This window comes from Budorcas taxicolor, chromosome 22 (assembly GCF_023091745.1).
Source record: "Budorcas taxicolor isolate Tak-1 chromosome 22, Takin1.1, whole genome shotgun sequence".
Classification (NCBI taxonomy): domain Eukaryota; kingdom Metazoa; phylum Chordata; class Mammalia; order Artiodactyla; family Bovidae; genus Budorcas; species Budorcas taxicolor.
The window spans coordinates 924,184-942,504 of record NC_068931.1 but is presented as its reverse complement, the minus strand read 5'-3'; the positions used below and the strand labels follow the sequence as shown (position 1 = coordinate 942,504).

General features: G+C 55.3%; 1 protein-coding gene across 2 annotated transcripts in view; it reads right to left on the bottom strand.

Annotated features, from left to right (window-relative positions):
• The window catches only part of SLC66A2 (solute carrier family 66 member 2), a 42,873-nt gene that overhangs the window by 3,063 nt on the left and 21,489 nt on the right, over window positions 1-18,321 (bottom strand). For both annotated transcript variants that reach the window (XM_052660363.1, XM_052660364.1), the window contains one exon: window positions 11,960-12,176. In XM_052660363.1, coding sequence (XP_052516323.1) covers window positions 11,960-12,176 — 217 coding nt within the window. The remainder of the gene's footprint in view (window positions 1-11,959; window positions 12,177-18,321) is intronic.

Below are 18,321 nucleotides of genomic sequence, written 5' to 3'. Positions count from 1 at the left end.
ATTTAAAAATTTCGAGTTACTTTTCTCATAGCTTTTATTTCTCCCCTGTGATGGTCCATCTTTGCACTGATTTCAGGAGTATCTGCTATTGCTCTTTAGAGAATAGTTACACCAGTGCCTTTAAGATCTGGTAACTCCAGTCTCTGTGTCAATTCTTTTGTCTGTGGTCTTTTCTTTTGAGAGTTGTTGAGATTTTCCTAATCTTCATGGTGAGTAATTTTGGTTAACATCCTGGAGATTTTTAACACTAAGTAAGGAGACTCTGTTTTACTGCAATCCTGTGGAGAATGTTTTGTTGTTGTTGTTCCAGCAGGAAACTGACATGGTTAAGTTCGAGCTGCACGTTGTGGCTGTTATTTGGGGACTATGGCTGAATTCAGTTGTTTCCAAAACCACTCAGATCTGCACAGCATGGCCAGCAATCAGTGGCCAGCTTGGGACTTGGGTGGCGGTCTGCCCCAAAGGTCCTGGGGGAACCCCTTTCCACGCCCTAGACAGAAAGCTTTCTGCCCTGTGCACCTTTCTGGGCTTGGGGCTGTGTAGGAGTCCAGAATGACAGATGTGGGAAAACAAGATGCGTCCTGTCATTCATGTAATGCGTCCTCCCACAGTCCGCCCGCTCCTGTACCCAGGACTGCTCCTCCCATCCGGTCCTGTCTGTAGGTGCACCCAAGGGAGACATGGGCCCGGCATGAAAAGACCCGAGGTTGGTAGTCTGGGGGGCGTCCATCCTGAGTGTGCTGGCCTCTGCTGACTGACCCCTGTGGATGAGGCCTACTGGGCCCTGGACGGAGGCTGGGGACTGGGAGGGAGGGTGTCTTGTTTCTGTCCTCTCTTCCGTGTGGCATCTTTCCCCACAAACTTGTGCCCCTCTCTCCGTCTGAATTCTGTCCTGCTCTGGAGCACCAACTCAGGATTTGAGAGTGAAGCAGTAGTGTGCCAAGTGGCCTGCAGGTGACTCTACATCATGGACACGGAGGGGACTGGATGGGACCACCCACAGCGGTGTCTGGAAGGAACAGCGGGCGGGGGGGGCGCGCACAGGGGCTGCCTGGCCGCAGCAGAGATGCTGGCCTGCCAGCGAGGATACTCACAGCTCTCCAGCTCAGAGCACTTCCATTTCAAAGGAAACCCACCCCCACAGAGCAAGCATTTCCAGGAGAAGCTCTGACAAGCAAGCCCAATTTCTGCAAACAGCTGTGAAGATGGGAAGAGAACTAACGTAAATCAGTCCAGTTCCATTCTACAGCGCTAAGAGCCAAGGCACAGTCTCCCCTAGAGACACCAGAACTTAGCAGGAGACCCAAGGACCCTCCCTCCCAAAACAGACACCACGTGGTGGCCTGTGCAGTGCCCCGTTTAGAGGGGAGATGCTGAGGCACAGACAGGTTGGGTTACTCACCCAAGGACACACAGCAAATGCCTCGCAGGGTGGGAAGGCCACAGAGGGGTGGCAGAAGGCACAGCTGAGCCCATCCCAGCTGGTGTCCCTCTGGGCCTGAAAGCCCAGGTGCACCTTTGCCCTAGCAAGCGGAGACGTGTGGGCAACGCCAAGAGCTGGGCTCTGCCTGACACACACACACATTTTTAGGTGCCCAGACGCCTCTCCTGGCCTTGGCCCTCAGTTGGCTCTCGCCCCAGAAGCAGGAATCCGACAGCCTTCCGAGGCCCCACGACCAGCCCCGCGTGTTGAGGGCTCAGGGCAAATGTTTAATCAAACTGTTCCTCCCAGTCCAAGTACCACCCTGAGCCGCAGGAGCCCACGTGCCAGGAGTGGACACTTGACGTACAAGCTCATGTTCCGAACCCCCTGGTCACCCTGGACCCTGCCCCCTGTGGGCATGTGCACGGGCCCAGACCCCGTCTCCCCCACGGGGTCAGGTCACCTGTTACCCTCAACAGCTATCAGGTGGGCCAGCCGTGAGGCCCAATTACCACCGTCCAGCAGGCCAGGGACGTCCTAGTGTGTATCAAGGCCGGACTGTGCCCACTGCACATGGCGGGGTCTCTAGGAAGACCCCTCCTCGACTGAGGGCTGCCAGCCCGGGCTTCAGACAGCACAGGGAGCCCAGGGCACGGAGGAGCTGTGGGAGCTGGTCTGCGCAGGCGGAGACTGTCCCCAGGCTGCATTCTTCGGCTGGGGGTGGGCAGGGTGGGTGGCCTGGGAGCCGACTCCTCTCCCGCGGCTCCTCCTCACCCTGGCCCCAACTCCAGCTGCTGCGTCCTGTGCCTGATCCTCCCCACGAGCTTAACCCAGGATCCCGTTACTTCATTCTTGGCACCAGCTTTTTTCCTCCGAGACCGAGCAGCCCGATGACTATTCCTAAAATACTTCTCACCTCACCCTTGCCCCGGCCAGCCATCCAGAATGCCTCTCCCCAGCCAGCGCCCACGCAGCACGAGCCTCACTCCTGCACTGGCCTCGCTGGCGCCCACGTGGGTCCCTGCCGCTCCTCACTCCCACCTCCAAGCCCGCGCCCACACCTCCCTCCTTCCCGCCCATCCAATCGCTACTGCTACTGCTAAGTCACTTCAGTCGTGTCCGACTCTGTGCAACCCCATAGACGGAAGCCCACCAGGCTCCCCCGTCCCTGAGATTCTCCAGGCAAGAACACTGGAGTGGGTTGCCATTTCCTTCTCCAGTGCATGAAAGTGAAAAGTGAAAGTGAAAAGTGAAAGTGAAGTCGCTCAGCCATGTCTGACCCTCAGCGACCCCATGGACTGCAGCCCACCAGGCTCCTCCGTCCATGGGATTCTCCAGGCAAGAGTACTGGAGTGAGGGGCCATTGCCTTCTCCGTCCCACCCATCCAAAGCTCCCCCCAAATTCAAAGCCTACCCAGAACACAGGAGTAGGTCTCTGCGACCAAGGGTCACAAGGTTTCTTAGGTGTGACACCAAAGGCATAGCAATTTAAAAAAAAAATACACTTCATCAAAATTCAAATCTTTTGTGCTGCAGTGTGAAAAGATGGCCTGCAATGGAGAAGATGAATGCAAACCAATAAGAATATTTAAAGATCTCTACAAGTCAATAAGGAAAGCAATCAAATTTTTACATGGGCAAAAATCTGAACAGACATCTCTCTAAAGAAGATACACAAACAGCCAATAATCACAGGAAAAGGTGTTTGATGTCATCAGTCATCAGGAAAATGCAAATCAAAGCCACAGGAGACCCGACTTCACGCCCACACGGACGGCTATGATGAGAAGGTAACAAGTGCTGGTGAGGCTGTGCAAAGGCCAGAATCCTGCACCTCCAGCGGGAACGTAAAACGGTGCGGCCGCGACTCACCGGCTCCACTCCTAAGTGTGTCCAAGACAGAGGAACACATGTCCGCGCAGAAACTGGCACACAGACAACACTGTTGTTCACAGCAACACTGCTCATGGTTGCCAAGAAGATGCCAAACCGCCTAGACGTCCACCAACTAAAGAGGAGATCAGCAGAGCTTGACCTGTGAGCACAGTGACTGTCACTCAGGAAGGATGGACACTGGCCGCTCACTGTGCATGGCCTTGGGAGTGTGACGGAGAGTGAAAGCAGCAGAGAGGACCACGTGCCGTGTCATTCCATTTCTCTAACGCATCCAGAACAGACAGAGCCATGGAGACAGAAAGCAGATCAGTGGTTCCGAGGCCTGGCCGAGGCGGGGGCAGTGGAGAGTGATTGCCAGCGGGCACGAGACTGCTTTTCAGGTGACGAAACGCCCTAAAATTAGACTGGCGATGGCTGCACAGCTCTGTGAATGCACTAAAATCCACTGGATGGGGTGCTTTAGATGGGTGATGGTGTGACAAGTTACTGCTCCATGAAGTTATCTGTCTAAGTTCCAGGGCTTTGGTTGGACTCTAATTCCAGCCCTCCTCATCTCCTGACTGGCCCCTGGGTGTGCAAGGGTGGTGTGTGCTGTGGTGGAGGTGTACCTGTGTGTGTGTGCACACCCACATGTGCACTCTAATGGGCATCGTGCATGGCACCTCCACTCACGATGGCAGGCTCACCACGTGTCAAGGACAACACAGAGGACAATGGGTGGGGGGCTGGGAGTGACGCACATGTGGCCCCGGGGAGATGCCACCCTGATTCCCAAGCAGCTGAGGCCCCAGGCTTGAGGGCAGGTCTGGAGCTGGACCAGGTGAGCACTTCCCTGATGCTGGACGCTGCTGTCAAAGCCAGGAGTGTCCCGGCTGGGACGAGTCAGCAGCCGGCCCGAACTGCTGCACCCAGAAGCGTCCCCGCCTCACAATACCACACACGTGACCTCCTCCTGGGGTCCCCGCGGCCAGGGCCAGCGTTGTCTCTGAACACCCCTCCATCCACCGGCCTCCTGCCTGCCCCTCCCTCTCCTCAGTCATAACTGGATCCACCACTGGTTTTCCCCACGTTGGCCCCCTTCACCCACCCCCAGGCTCTCCAGTAATTACTTGTTGGGGAACATCTAATGCAGCAAAACACGGAGGAAGGAGGAGGGAACTTGGCTACAAGTTGCCATTCAGGGCCGCAGTGCTAATTAGTGACCTTATCTCAGAGCTGCGTCAGTTTCTGTTACCGGTTCAGAAGCATCATTCCAACAATCGCTTAACATTCTGTAGAGGGAAGTCATTCAAAAGTACCTCGTGCATCTCCTCCAAGGCAGAGGCAGCAACAGCATGCCTGTGAGTGTGTATGGATATGTGTGTGCACATGTGTGAATGTGTGCATGAGTGTGGTGCACACCTGTGTGAGCACACACCCTCTGAGCAGGTCCCCTGGGAGATGGATGAAGCTGGTCTTTGAGCAGGACCTCACAGTCCCTCCCCTCTCGCACCCTCTGATGGTCTGAGGCCGAGTGCCCCGCAGCAGATCTGAGCTGGCCTTGACCGCAGGGCTTCAAGAGTTCCGAGTCCCGGCAGGTCCAGGGCTGCTCCATCTTGGGGGTGAAACAGAAACCTCGCTGGGGGACACCTGAGGATGGTCAGATCAGCCCATGTGGTGCAGCTGCTGGGCAGTGGGGATGGGGGCCAGGGGCAGCCATGAGCCCAAGTCCGGAGTCCAGGCGTGGACACCGGAAAGGGTGGGAGGGCTCTGGTCCTGAGCTCTGGATGGGAGAAGCCAATCTCAGGGGGCTCCTGTGTCCTCGCCAGTGGGGCTGTCCACCGGCCAGAGTGTCACGGGCTGGGGCAGGTTCTGGTTTCAGGCTGAACCGGGCCACCACGTGCACACCCGGCACGCCACCTTCTCTCCTCCAGGCCGGGGTGTGGACAGGTGAGGGGCACTTCCCTCACGACCCCACCGTCCTCACTTCTGCCTGGGAGCCAGCCATCTGCCCTCCAGGAATCCGGCTGCAACGTGTCGGGGTGGACACTCAGGGAACCCCGGCCGCCACGGCTCAGGCTCCCTGAACCCACAGGCAGAGGGCGCTGGCCCCGGGGGCACAGGTCAGACCAGCCCCAGCTGCACAGGGACACCTGGTGTCTCCTGCTCAGGATCATGGAGTCGGACTCACTGCTCTTTGACTGCCAAGCCATTCTGGGTGCTGGGGACACTGCAAGGAAAGAAGGCCCCTGCCCTGGGGACAGTGCCACAACCAGACTGATGGACTTTATCAGGGACAGAGCAGAGACCGGGCTGGGGCTGAGGGAAGACCCCTGAGAGGACATGCAGAGCCCAGGTGCCCGTGAGCTGGGCTGAGAGAAGCAGACGCTGGGGCGGCCTGTTTACACAGCAGATTCAGATTTAATCCACTGTCACGTGAACATCCCATCATCTTACAGGTTCTCTTACACAGACTTCTGTGAAGAAGAACTAATGTTACAGGAAACAAAACTGCATGAGGCTCCACACCTGCACTTTCTCTCCAAGCACTCAGCTTGCTCACTCACTAAGAAAGAGGGTTGTTGTTCAGTTGTCATTTCCGACTCTCTTGAGACCCCGTGGACTGTAGCCTGCCAGGCTCCTCAGTCCCCGGGTGCTGGGTCTTTAAAAGCACACAGAGCAAGGTCACCCTGCACAGACCCCAGCTCGATGCCCAGGAGCAAGGAGCACAGCCCTGCCCTGAGCCTGGGGCCCGGGGCCCCGTCACCACCCGTTGCTGGCACAGCCCCACGTCACCTGCACCATTAGCTGGCAGGGGGCGCAGGCAGCAGTGCGGGATGGCCCCAGGACCGGCCCTGCAGACCCCCCAGAGCCTGGCTGTCCTGGGCTCGCAGAACCATCCATCCTCATCACGCTGCCCCAGAGCCCGCTCTTGGGCCGGCAGCTGCCTGTTATCAGGTCAGTCTCCTTAACGAGGACGAGCGCAGTCTGGAGAGGACCCTGCACGGGCAGCCAACTGGAGCAGCGACGCCGGCCTCCTTTGCAAGCTTGGGGCCTGCTCAGGACCCGCCGGTTGACGGCCAGGCCTCCACCCCACGCGGGGCTAGCGCTGCGGCACCTCCAGGCCTTCTCATACCCACTCAGCCAGAGTGCGGGCTCCCGCTGCCTGCAGCCCCAGGGGAACTCCTCTGCCTCTTTGCCCTCACACCCGCACCCCAACTCCTCACCCCAGCACCCTGACCCATCACACAGCACCCCGACCCCTCACCCCAGCACCCCAACTCCTCACCCCAGCACCCTGACCCCTCACACCAGCACCCTGACCCCTCACCATAGCAACCCAACCCCTTACCCAAGCACCCTGACCCCTTCCCCATCACCCTAACCCACTACACCCACACCGACCCCTCACATCTGCACCCCAAACCCTCACACCCCAGCACCCCGACCCCTCACACCCACACCCCGACCCCTCATATCCCACACCCTGACCCCTCACACCAGCACCCTGACCCCTCACACCAGCACCCCGACCCCTCACACTGACCCCTTACATTCCACACACCAACACCTCACATCCACACACCCCGACCCCTCACACCCCTCACGCTGACCCCTCACACCAGCACCCTGACCCCTCACACTGACCCCTCACACCAGCACCCTGACCTCTCACACCCGCACCCTGACCCCTCACACCCCGACCCCTCACACCCTACATCCCGACCCCTCACATCTGCACCCCAACCCTTCACACCCCAGCCCCCTGACCCCTCACACCCACACTCCAACCCCTCATATCCCACACCCCAACCCCTCACACCAGCACCCTGACCCCTCACAGCAGCACCCCAACCCCTCACACTGACCCCTTACACTCCACACCCCAACACCTCACATCCACACACCCCGACCCCTCACAACCCAGCACTCTGACCCCTCATACCCCAGCACCCTGATCCCTCACACCTGCACCTGACCCCTCACACCCCACATCCCGACCCCTCACACCCCAGCACCCCGACCCCTCACACCCCAGCACCCCGACCCCTCACACCCCAGCACCCTGACCTCTCACACCTGCACCCTGACCCCTCACACCCCACACCCCAACCCCTCACACCCCACATCCCGACCCCTCACACCCCAGCATCCCAACCCCTCACACCAGCACCCTGACCCCTCACCCCAGCAACCCGACCCCTCACCCCAGCAACCCGACCCCTTACCCAAGCACCCTGACCCCTCACCCCATCACCCTGAGCCATTACACCCACACCGACCCCTCACACCTGCATCCCGACCCCTCACCCCAGCACCCTGACACCTCATCCCAGCACCCCAACCCCTCACACTCCAGCACCCTGATCCCTCACACCCACACCCCGACCCCTCATATCCCAGACCCCGACCCCTCACACCAGCACCCTGACCCCTCACACCAGCACCCCGACCCCTCACACCGACCTCTTACGCCCCACACCCCGACACATCACACCCACACACCCCGACCCCTCACACCCCGACCTCTCATGCCCCACACCCCAACCCCTCACACCCAGCACCCCAACCCTCACACCTGCACCCAACCCCTCACACCCTTCACGCTGACTCGTCACACCAGCACCCTGACCCCTCACACCCCTCACACCAACCCCTCACACCCCGACCCCTCACACCCAGAAACCCCAACCCCTCACATCAGCACCCCGACCCCTCACAACCCACACCCCAACCCCTCACACCAGCACCCCGACCCCTCACACCCATACCCCAACCCCTCACACCCCAGCACCCCACCCCTCACACCAGCACCCTGACCCCCTCATACCCCACACCCTGACCCCCTCACACCAGCACCTCAATCTCCTCACAGCCTGTGCCCCAACCCCCTCACACCAGCACCCTCAGGAGGTGGGCAGGCAGAGTCAGGTGAGCAGGCACCAGGGGAGAGGGGCTTGCGGTCACAGAGCAGAAGACCACGCTCATCCCTCATGTCCTAAAGTCAGGACCTCCTCAGACAGCACTGCCCACCCCCACACAGCTCCCCAGGCTCCCCTCCAAGTGCCAGGAACTTCTGCTTGTCCTGTCACTGAGAACAAGAAGTGGTTGCCCCCCACCCCACTGAGGCCAGAAGTGGGATGGCCACGCCTGCGGCGGCACTTCTGCAGAGCAGCCCCAACCTCTGTGGTCCGGCCAGGCATCTTTCCAACATCACCTTAGCTGGATGAGTCACTGCAGCCCCACCAGGGACGTGGTACCCACCGGGGACGTGGTACCCACTGGGGCCTTCTGTAACTTTTGCCACTGGGTACAAATTCTCTAAGAATTAGCCCAATTGGCTAGGTACCCACAGTGGTAAATTTTCCATGTTCATAAACGTATCCCCAAGGGTTCTCCTATTTCCCAAAAGTGACTTAGAAAATCAACTATTTTAATCCTTCATTAGTTCATTCAACAAATATTTACTGAACTGCTGTAATTTTCCAAACACTGTCAGATGTTGGGGAAAGAAAGGGATGGGATGCAGTCCATGTCCTCAAGGTCATCAGTCAAGTGGATGAGCTGGCAAGTGGAAACATGGTTAAGCTGTGGTTTTCCAGTAGTCGTGTACAGACGTGAGAGGTGGACCATACAGAAGACTGAGCGCCAAAGAATTGGTGCTGCTGTGGTGCTGGAGAAGACTCTTGAGAGTCCCTTGGACTGCAAGGAGATCCAACCAGTCAATCCTAAAGGAAATCAACCCTGAATATTCACTTAAAGGACTGATGCTGAAGCTGAAGTTCCAATACTTTGGACACCTGATGTGAAGAGCTGACTCACTAGAAAAGACCCTGATGCTGGGAAAGAGTGAAGGCAGGAGGAGAAGGGGACGACAGAGGCTGAGATGGTTGGATGGCATCACCGACTCGATGGACGTGACTTTGAGCAAAGTCCAGGAGACAATGAGGAACAGGGAAGCCTGCCGTGCCGCAGTCCATGGGCTCGCAGAGTTGGACCTGACTTAGCGACTGAACAATAGGGAAAAGCAATAAAATGACGATGGCTTTCTCATCAGAAGCCATGGAGACCAGAAGGAAATGGCACATTTTTCAAGGTCTAAAAGAAAAGAACTATCAAACCAGATCCCACATCAGCAGAAACATCCTTCAGATGAAAGGGTATCGAGACATTCTCAGGTGAGGGAAAAGTGAAAAAACCTGCCACCACCTGACACCCTTAGAGGGTTGTTGTTCAGTTGTCGTTTCCGACTATCTTGAGACCCCCATGGACTGTAGCCTGCCAGAAATTTCTCAAAGCAAGGGGGAAAAAAAAACAACAACAAGAAAAGGAATATTGGAGTAGGAAGGAAGACAGAATATCATAAGCAAAAATAAATACAATAGACTTTCCCATTCCTCTTCAATTCTGTGCATTACACTGATTGAAGCAAAAATGAAAACATTATCTGATGTTCTGAATATGAATAGAGAAAATATTGAAGAAAATTATAAGTGGAGGGGAACATTTTATGTATATAATGTATAATGTATTAAATATATCATCAAAGGAGGTAAAGTTTCTACGCTGCATCCAAAGTGGTAAAATGATGACACAATTATGTGGTAAGTTATATGCATAATATATTACTTAGACAAGTCACTAAAAAATCTGTACAGAGAGACACTCACTCAAAAGCACTATAGATAAATAACCACTAAATAATAACTCCCCCTTCTCCCCTCCTCCAGGCCCTGGCAACCCATTGGGTTGTTGCTCTGTTATGAACATGGGCTTACAATATCTGTTCAAGACCATGCTTTCAATTCTCTTGGTTATACACCCATGGTTCAGTTCAGTTCAGTCGCTCAGTCGTGTCCGACTCTATGCGACCCCACGAATTGCAGCACGCCAGGCCTCCCTGTCCATCACCAACTCCCGGAGTTCACTCAAACTCACGTCCATCGAGTCAGTGATGCCATCCAGCCATCTCATCCTCTGTCGTCCCCTTCTCCTCCTGCCCCCAATCCCTCCCAGCATCAGAGTCTTTTCCAATGAGTCAACTCTTCGCATGAGGTGGCCAAAGTACTGGAGTTTCATCTTCAGCATCATTCCTTCCAAAGAACACCCAGGACTGATCTCCTTTAGAATGGACTGGTTGGATCTCCTTGCAGTCCAAGGGACTCTCAAGAGTCTTCTCCAACACTACAGTTCAAAAGCATCAATTCTTCGGCGCTCAGCTTTCTTCACAGTCCAACTCTCACATCCATACATGACTACTGGAAAAACCATAGCCTTAACTAGATGGACGTTTGTTGGCAAAGTAATGTCTCTGCTTTTGAATATGCCATCTAGGTTGGTTATAACTTTCCTTCCAAGGAGTAAGCGTCTTTTAATTTCATGGCTGCAGTCACCATCTGCAGTGATTTTGGAGCCCAGAAAAATAAAGTCTGACACTGTTTCCACTGTTTCCCCATCTATTTCCCATGAAGTGATGGGACCAGATGCCATGATCTTAGTTTTCTGAATGTTGAGCTTTAAGCCAACTTTTTCACTCTCCATTTTCACTTTCATCAAGAGGCTTTTTAGTTCCTCTTCACTTTCTGCCATAATACCTCCTATGAATTTGACAACTCTAAGCTCATATAAGTGGAATCACATAGTATTTGTCCTTTGTGATTGGCTTATTCCACTGAGCATTGTGTCCTCAAATTTCCCTACTGAAACCTGTGTGAGAATTTCCTTCCTGTTAAGACTGATTAATTTTCCACTGTATGGACGGACCATGTTTTGCTTATCCATTCAACCACTGATGGACACTTGGGTTGTTGCTCTGTTATGAACATGGGCTTACAATATCTGTTCAAGACCATGCTTTCAATTTTCTTGGTTATACACCCAGAAGCAGAATTGCTGGGTCACATGCAGGAGACATAAGAAACTCCAATTCAATTCCTGGGTCGGGAAGATCCCCTGGTGGAGGGCATGGCAACCCACTCCAGTATTCTTGCCTTTCAGAATCCCATGGACAGAGGAGCCTGGTGGGCTACTGTCCCTGGGGTCACAAAGAGTCAGACATGACTGAAACGACTTAGCACATAGTAGTTCTATTTTTAATATTTTGAGGAAATGCCACACTGTTTTCCACAGAAGCTGTACCATTTTGCTTCCCATGAACAGAACAGAAGAATTCCAATTTTTGCACATCCTCACTAACTCCTGCTGTTCTTCCAACAGTCACCATTTGAATGCGTGAGAGGCAATGTCTCTGCAGTTTTCGCTGTGTGGGTCTTTCTCCTCCTTGGTTAAGTTAATTCCTAAGCACTTTACACTTTCTGATGTTATTGCAAATAAACTATTTTTGCTTCACTGGGGAGAGCCTGGACCTGTTCCTGGTGGTGCCAAGTGGAAGGAGCTGCTGTGTTATCTCCTGCATTAAAGGGCTTGAACCTTCTGCCTTCTGGAGACATCCGTGGACCCCCACCCCATCCATGGCTCACAGTGAGCTGCCTCACAGGAGGCTCTTGGCCTCCCCTCACCTGCTGAACACAAACTCACCTGCTTGCACACCAAGAGATCAGGAGAGCAATGAGCAAACCGAAACTGCTCATGCACTGGCAGTTTTCCCAGTAGAGCTGACCACCAAGCAGCCACACCTGAACATCTGATGTCTGCCCCTACCTCATGCCCTCCGTGGACTGGTGGCGGTGGTTGCGGTAGAGCTGCGGCACACCCAGCATGGCCTCGGTCAGCACGGCCAGGAAGCCCAGGGTCTCCACAAAGAGGGCCGAGTCAATGGACAGGTAGGTGACGTAGCCCGCCACGCCAGTGAAGGCCAGGACACACTGCACGTAGTCTGCAAAGCTGCTCCAGTGCCAGAAGTGGTGGGGGTCGAAGTCTAGGGCAAAAGAAACAGACGTGAACCGGGGGCGGGGTCAAGGGCGAGCTCAGCGTGAGGAGGACGCGAGTGAGGAGGGCGAGCTCAGCGTGAGGAGGACGCGAGTGAGGAGGGCGAGCTCAGCGTGAGGAGGACGCGAGTGAGGAGGGCGAGCTCAGCGTGAGGAGGACGCGAGTGAGGAGGGTGAGCTCAGCGTGAGGAGGACGCGAGTGAGGAGGGTGAGCTCAGCGTGAGGAGGACGCGAGTGAGGAGGGTGAGCTCAGCGTGAGGAGGACGCGAGTGAGGAGGGCGAGCTCAGCGTGAGGAGGACACGGGTGAGGAGGGCGAGCTCAGCGTGAGGAGGACACGGGTGAGGAGGGCAAGGTCAGCGTGAGGAGGACTCGGGTGAGGAGGGCGAGCTCAGCGTGAGGAGGACTCCGGTGAGGAGGGCGAGCTCAGCGTGAGGAGGACGCGAGTGAGGAGGGCGAGCTCAGCGTGAGGAGGACGCGAGTGAGGAGGGCGAGCTCAGCGTGAGGAGGACGCGAGTGAGGAGGGCGAGGTCAGCGTGAGGAGGGCGAGGTCAGCATGAGGAGGACTCAGGTGAGGAGGGTGAGCTCAGCGTGAGGAGGACGAGAGTGAGGAGGGTGAGCTCAGCGTGAGGAGGACGCGAGTGAGGAGGGTGAGCTCAGCGTGAGGAGGATGCGAGTGAGGAGGGTGAGCTCAGCGTGAGGAGGACACGGGTGAGGAGGGCAAGGTCAGCGTGAGGAGGACACGGGTGAGGAGGGCAAGGTCAGCGTGAGGAGGACTCGGGTGAGGAGGGCGAGCTCAGCGTGAGGAGGACTCCGGTGAGGAGGGCGAGGTCAGCGTGAGGAGGACATGGGTGAGGAGGGCAAGGTCAGCGTGAGGAGGACGCGAGTGAGGAGGGTGAGGTCAGCGTGAGGAGGGCGAGGTCAGCGTGAGGAGGACGCGAGTGAGGAGGGCGAGGTCAGCGTGAGGAGGGCGAGGTCAGCGTGAGGAGGACGCGAGTGAGGAGGGCGAGGTCAGCGTGAGGAGGGCGAGGTCAGCGTGAGGAGGGCGAGGTCAGCGTGAGGAGGACGCGAGTGAGGAAGGCGAGGTCAGCGTGAGGAGGGCGAGGTCAGCGTGAGGAGGACACGAGTGAGGAGGGCGAGGTCAGTGTGAGGAGGGTGAGGTCAGCGTGAGGAGGACGCGAGTGAGGAGGGCGAGGTCAGCGTGAGGAGGACGCGAGTGAGGAGGGTGAGGTCAGCATGAGGAGGGCGAGGTCAGCGTGAGGAGGACGCGAGTGAGGAGGGCGAGGTCAGTGTGAGGAGGGCGAGGTCAGCGTGAGGAGGACGCGAGTGAGGAGGGCAAGGTCAGCGTGAGGAGGACACAAGCGAGGAGGGCGAGGTCAGCGTGAGGAGGACGCGAGTGAGGAGGGCGAGGTCAGCGTGAGGAGGGCGAGGTCAGCGTGAGGAGGGCGAGGTCAGCGTGAGGAGGACATGGGTGAGGAGGGCGAGGTCAGCGTGAGGAGGACTCGAGTGAGGATGGCGAGCTCAGCGTGAGGAGGACGCGAGTGAGGAGGGCGAGCTCAGCGTGAGGAGGACTCGGGTGAGGAGGGCGAGGTCAGCGTGAGGAGGGCGAGCTCAGTGTGAGGAGGGCGAGCTCAGCGTGAGGAGGACGCGAGTGAGGAGGGCGAGGTCAGCGTGAGGAGGGCGAGGTCAGTGTGAGGAGGGCGAGGTCAGCGTGAGGAGGACTCGAGTGAGGAGGGCGAGGTCAGTGTGAGGAGGGCGAGGTCAGCGTGAGGAGGACTCGAGTGAGGAGGGCGAGGTCAGCGTGAGGAGGACGTGACTGAGAGTACTCAGGTACTTGAACAAATATCCGCCCCCAGTCCAGGATGTCAGCACAAGCCTGGAGGGGAACGGTGCCCAGAGAAGAGCCTCGCGTCACCCGTGTCCGCCCGCCCTCCAGGGAGGGCCCGGGGCTTCACCCTGGCTCCCCAGGCTGCGGCGCCCACGTGACTACCTCCCCTCTCTTGCTCGCTCCCTTCAGGCCATCACTGTCTCCAGTCTGCTGACCCCTGTCCCACCATGTCACAGGCAGGTTCAGCAAAGCTGTTTTAGCCAAAAACATTCATCCACACAAATGCCAGAAATGAGGCCCAGCGAAGGTCAAAGGTCACCCCGTGGTGCTCAGCGGCACCAGCGCCCTTTCGAGCCCCTCCCCTCAATGAACACCGAGGACAGGACCCCTCCCTGAGTCCACCGTGACAGACATGCAGGGGAACACAGAAACCAAACAGCGGGGTTAAGACGTGGGGAGAGGGCGTCCCTGGGAGGGCGAGGTGCCCAGACCTTGGCCGCCACCCGCCAAAGAGCTCAGTTACATGGCTGCCATTTGCCAAGTCTGCAAAAAGATCTATGTTTACACAAAGAAGATACAAAATTGTGTTTTATGTAACTAAACTCATTTGTGACAAAAAACACAGCCTCAGATAAATTTAAAGAATTCCTTTTGAAGCATATAGTCAGATGAGCCCTCACCCACTTTCTGCCCCCAGCACAACAGACAGAGCAGCAGCCTCCCCATCAGCCTGGCACCCGCGAGGGCCCTGAGCGGGCAAGCCAGGCCACACAGGAGGAACCTAGCGCTGGCAAGATACACTGCATGTGCCAGCTCCCAGGACTCAACGCTTAGGGACCTGCCTTCTCCGAAAGATTAGAGCCAAATAATTCACTTCAAGAGGGGCAACCCCAGTGGCTCAGTGGTAAAGAAGCTGCCTACAATGCAGGACACTCGTTGGATGGGAAGATCCCCTGGAGAAGGGCATGGAAACCCACTCCAGGATTCTTGCCTGGAGAATCCCATGGACAGGGGAGCCTGGCGGGCTACAGTCCATGTGGTGGCAAAGAGTCAGACATGAGCCAACAGGCACATACAATGCAAGAACCTCAGCGACAAGAACATGGATCTTACGGGGAGTAATTGGGATGAGTTGCAGTAATGAGCCTAATTCCTGCCGTTCAGGTTTACAGACCTTCAACCATGTGGGTCAGACTCCACACTCCAGACAATACTCAGGCATCACAGCTCTCAGATTATCACCCGACAGTCCCACCACCTGAGCACCCATTGCTGCAGCTGTGACGACGGTGTGGTCACCGCAACCACCAGCATTGCTGGGACAACCCCCAGCAGTAAACCTGACTCCAGCGTGGAACCATCATTCGCCTTCCAAAGCTGAAGCACAGGCCTGCTGGAGGACCACACCCAGGAACCAGCTGGCAGCCCAGGCGAGAGAGCAGGCGGAGCAGGGGGAGGCAGGAGGGGCCAGGAGGGGACATGGGTGCGGTCCCACAGCATCACCAGGCCCCGCCTCTGAGTGAGGACAGGGGGCCTAGAAACAGTTATGCAACTTGCCTACAGTTCTATGGTTAGGTGCCAAGGGACCAAATAGACATGGTTTGAATAAATAACTCAAGGGTGTTTTCTCAAAGGGTCCCAATGACTGCAATGAGACATCATCATCAATAAGCATGCATTCCAGGAAAGGGGTAAACCTGCCCAATTCAATACTCATTTGACAAACAGCACTCAAAGAACAAGATTCAGGAGGCCGGTTTGTGCCTCCAAGGCCAGCATCACTTGGTGACCACTGCGTGCCCTCCAGGGGTGCAGACAAAGTTCCCCGAGGACAGGAAAGGGCATGAGGAGGCAGGATCAGAGTTGGTCAGGGGGAAAGAGGACAAATCACAACCGACTCCCACTTTCCGAAGCCTATCCCTGCCATATCTCAGGCAGAGAAACGTCTCTTTCAGGAACTCCCCTGTGGACCACTGTTTCTGACGTTCCAGAAAAACATACCAGTACCTGGGAGCGGCTGGCCCCTTCCAAGAGGATACATCAGTGAAACATGGAAGGAAGGAGAAAGAATCTTCACATGCATTTTAACAATATTTATCACATATCCGAGACAAGACAGGATGGCAAAGTGTGATGAGATCAAGAAGACCAAAAGCCCCACAGATGACCAGCTGCATTTCCCAGAACTAATCTCAAGAATGTCTAAAGCCCACAAAAATATTCAGTACACTAAATTCACAATGTCTGACATCTGATCAAAACTGACCATTGGAAAGGGTAACTAAGTGGGTGAATACATATGACTTTTTTCTTATCATTTAAATCTTATTAATAGATAAGGCTCCCCTGGTGGCTCAGAGGGTAAAGAATCATCCTGCAATGCAGGAGACCTGGGTTTGATCCCTGCATAGAGAAGATCCCCCGCATAAAGAAGGGAATGGCAGCCCACTCCAGTACTCTGGCCTGGGAAATCCCACGGACAGAGGGGCCTGGTGGGCTACAGTCCATGGGGTTGCAAAGAGTCGAACATGACTGAGCAACTAGCGCGCGCGCGCACACACACACACACACACACACGACCAGGGGCTACTTAAACAAAGAAGGACAATGTAGCAGGGGGTTTTAGCGCATGGAAAGCTAACCATATAACAATTACACTAAGGTGGGCTGGCTATAAAGAGACATATGTGTTTCCACTAAGATCAGGACCAAATCAAGCAAGTTCGCTCTCATCACTTCTAATCAACACTGTGCTAGAGGCGCTATCCAGAGCAATCAGGCAAGAAAAGGGGGGAGAGGAAGAAGTAAAATGATCCGTATTCACAGATGACATGATCTTCTTACCAAATATATAAGGGACCCACTAAAGCCCACGAGAACAAACAAATGAGCTCGGCAAGATTGCAGGCTATCAGAGCAACTTATAAAAGTAAACTGCATTTCTACATACTAGCAGTGAACAATCAGAAACTAAGTTTAAAAAGCAATACCTTACACAATACCATAAAAGATATGAAATACTTAGGGACAGATCTGACAACGTGCAAGATGGGTACACTGAAAACTACAAAACACTGCTGAGGGCGACCAAAGAAGACACAGGTAAGAGGACAGCCTATGGAGCTCCTATGCTGGAAGTCTCAACGCTGTCGTGTCGGAGCCTCCAAGGCCAGCCCCGGGAACAGTGCTCTTCAGGGGGACTCACCCAGCATGCCAGCGTAGTCCCAGCTGTGACACATGGCCACAGGACACACAGCCGAGTCAACGAAAGGAAAGGCAGGTGGGCAGCACCCAGAGGACTCCAGCTGTGGCTTCCAGGAGCCTCTCCCTTGGATGAGCTTGATCCTCCAGCAACAGACAGCGACCAGGGGAGCTCATCAAGGCCTCAGTGCCCAGAGTTTTTACCAGGGGCTGGCCACGTGACACCCTCCGCTTAACACACAGTGAAATTGCAGACGTCCAGAAGGACAGCAGGTGTCCAGACAACTGAAGCACAGAGAGCACCTCTTGCCAATTCTGGGAACAATGGGAAGTCTCCCAAAATCCAAGTTCCCAGACATCACTCAGGGGCCTGCTGGGGAGGCAGGCCTCTCTAAGGACAGCAGCCCCAGGGTGGCTGTGGTAACGCCCTCTGCACAATCATAATGATTAGTCTCCCCAGATTATAGATTCAAGATAACCCCAACCAAAGTCCTAGCATGCTTAATGTAGAAAGTGACAAATTGACCCTAAAATCCACATGGAAAGGCAAAGCACACAGAACAGAGAACAAAGCCGGAGGACTAACACTACCTGATCCAAGCCTCAGTACCAAGCCAGTAATTAGGACAGCGTGGTGCTGGCACAGGAACCGAGAAATAAATCAATTCATCAGAACAGAGTCCAGAAACGGACCCACACAGAGAGAGCTGACTTCTGACAGAGATGCATAGGTGATTTAGTGGGGAAAAAAGACAGTCTTTGGACATCCATACACAAAAGCAGTAAAGTTGAATCCATACCTCACACCAGAAACAAAAAGTAACTCACAGTTAATTAGATCACAGATCTAAATGTAAAACCTAAAACTACCAGGAAGAAAAACAGGGAGAAACCTTTGTGGCCTTGAGTTTGACAAAGATGCCTCAGATCTGACACCAAAAGCACAGTCAGCAACAGAACAAACTAATAAGCTGGGCTCCATAAAAAATTAAAAACTTCCACTCGTCAGAAGAAATTACTGAAAGAATGAAAAGACAAAGCACAGACAGGGAGAAGAACCTGCAAGCCATGTATCCGATGAAAGGACCTGTATCCAAAACATTAAAAA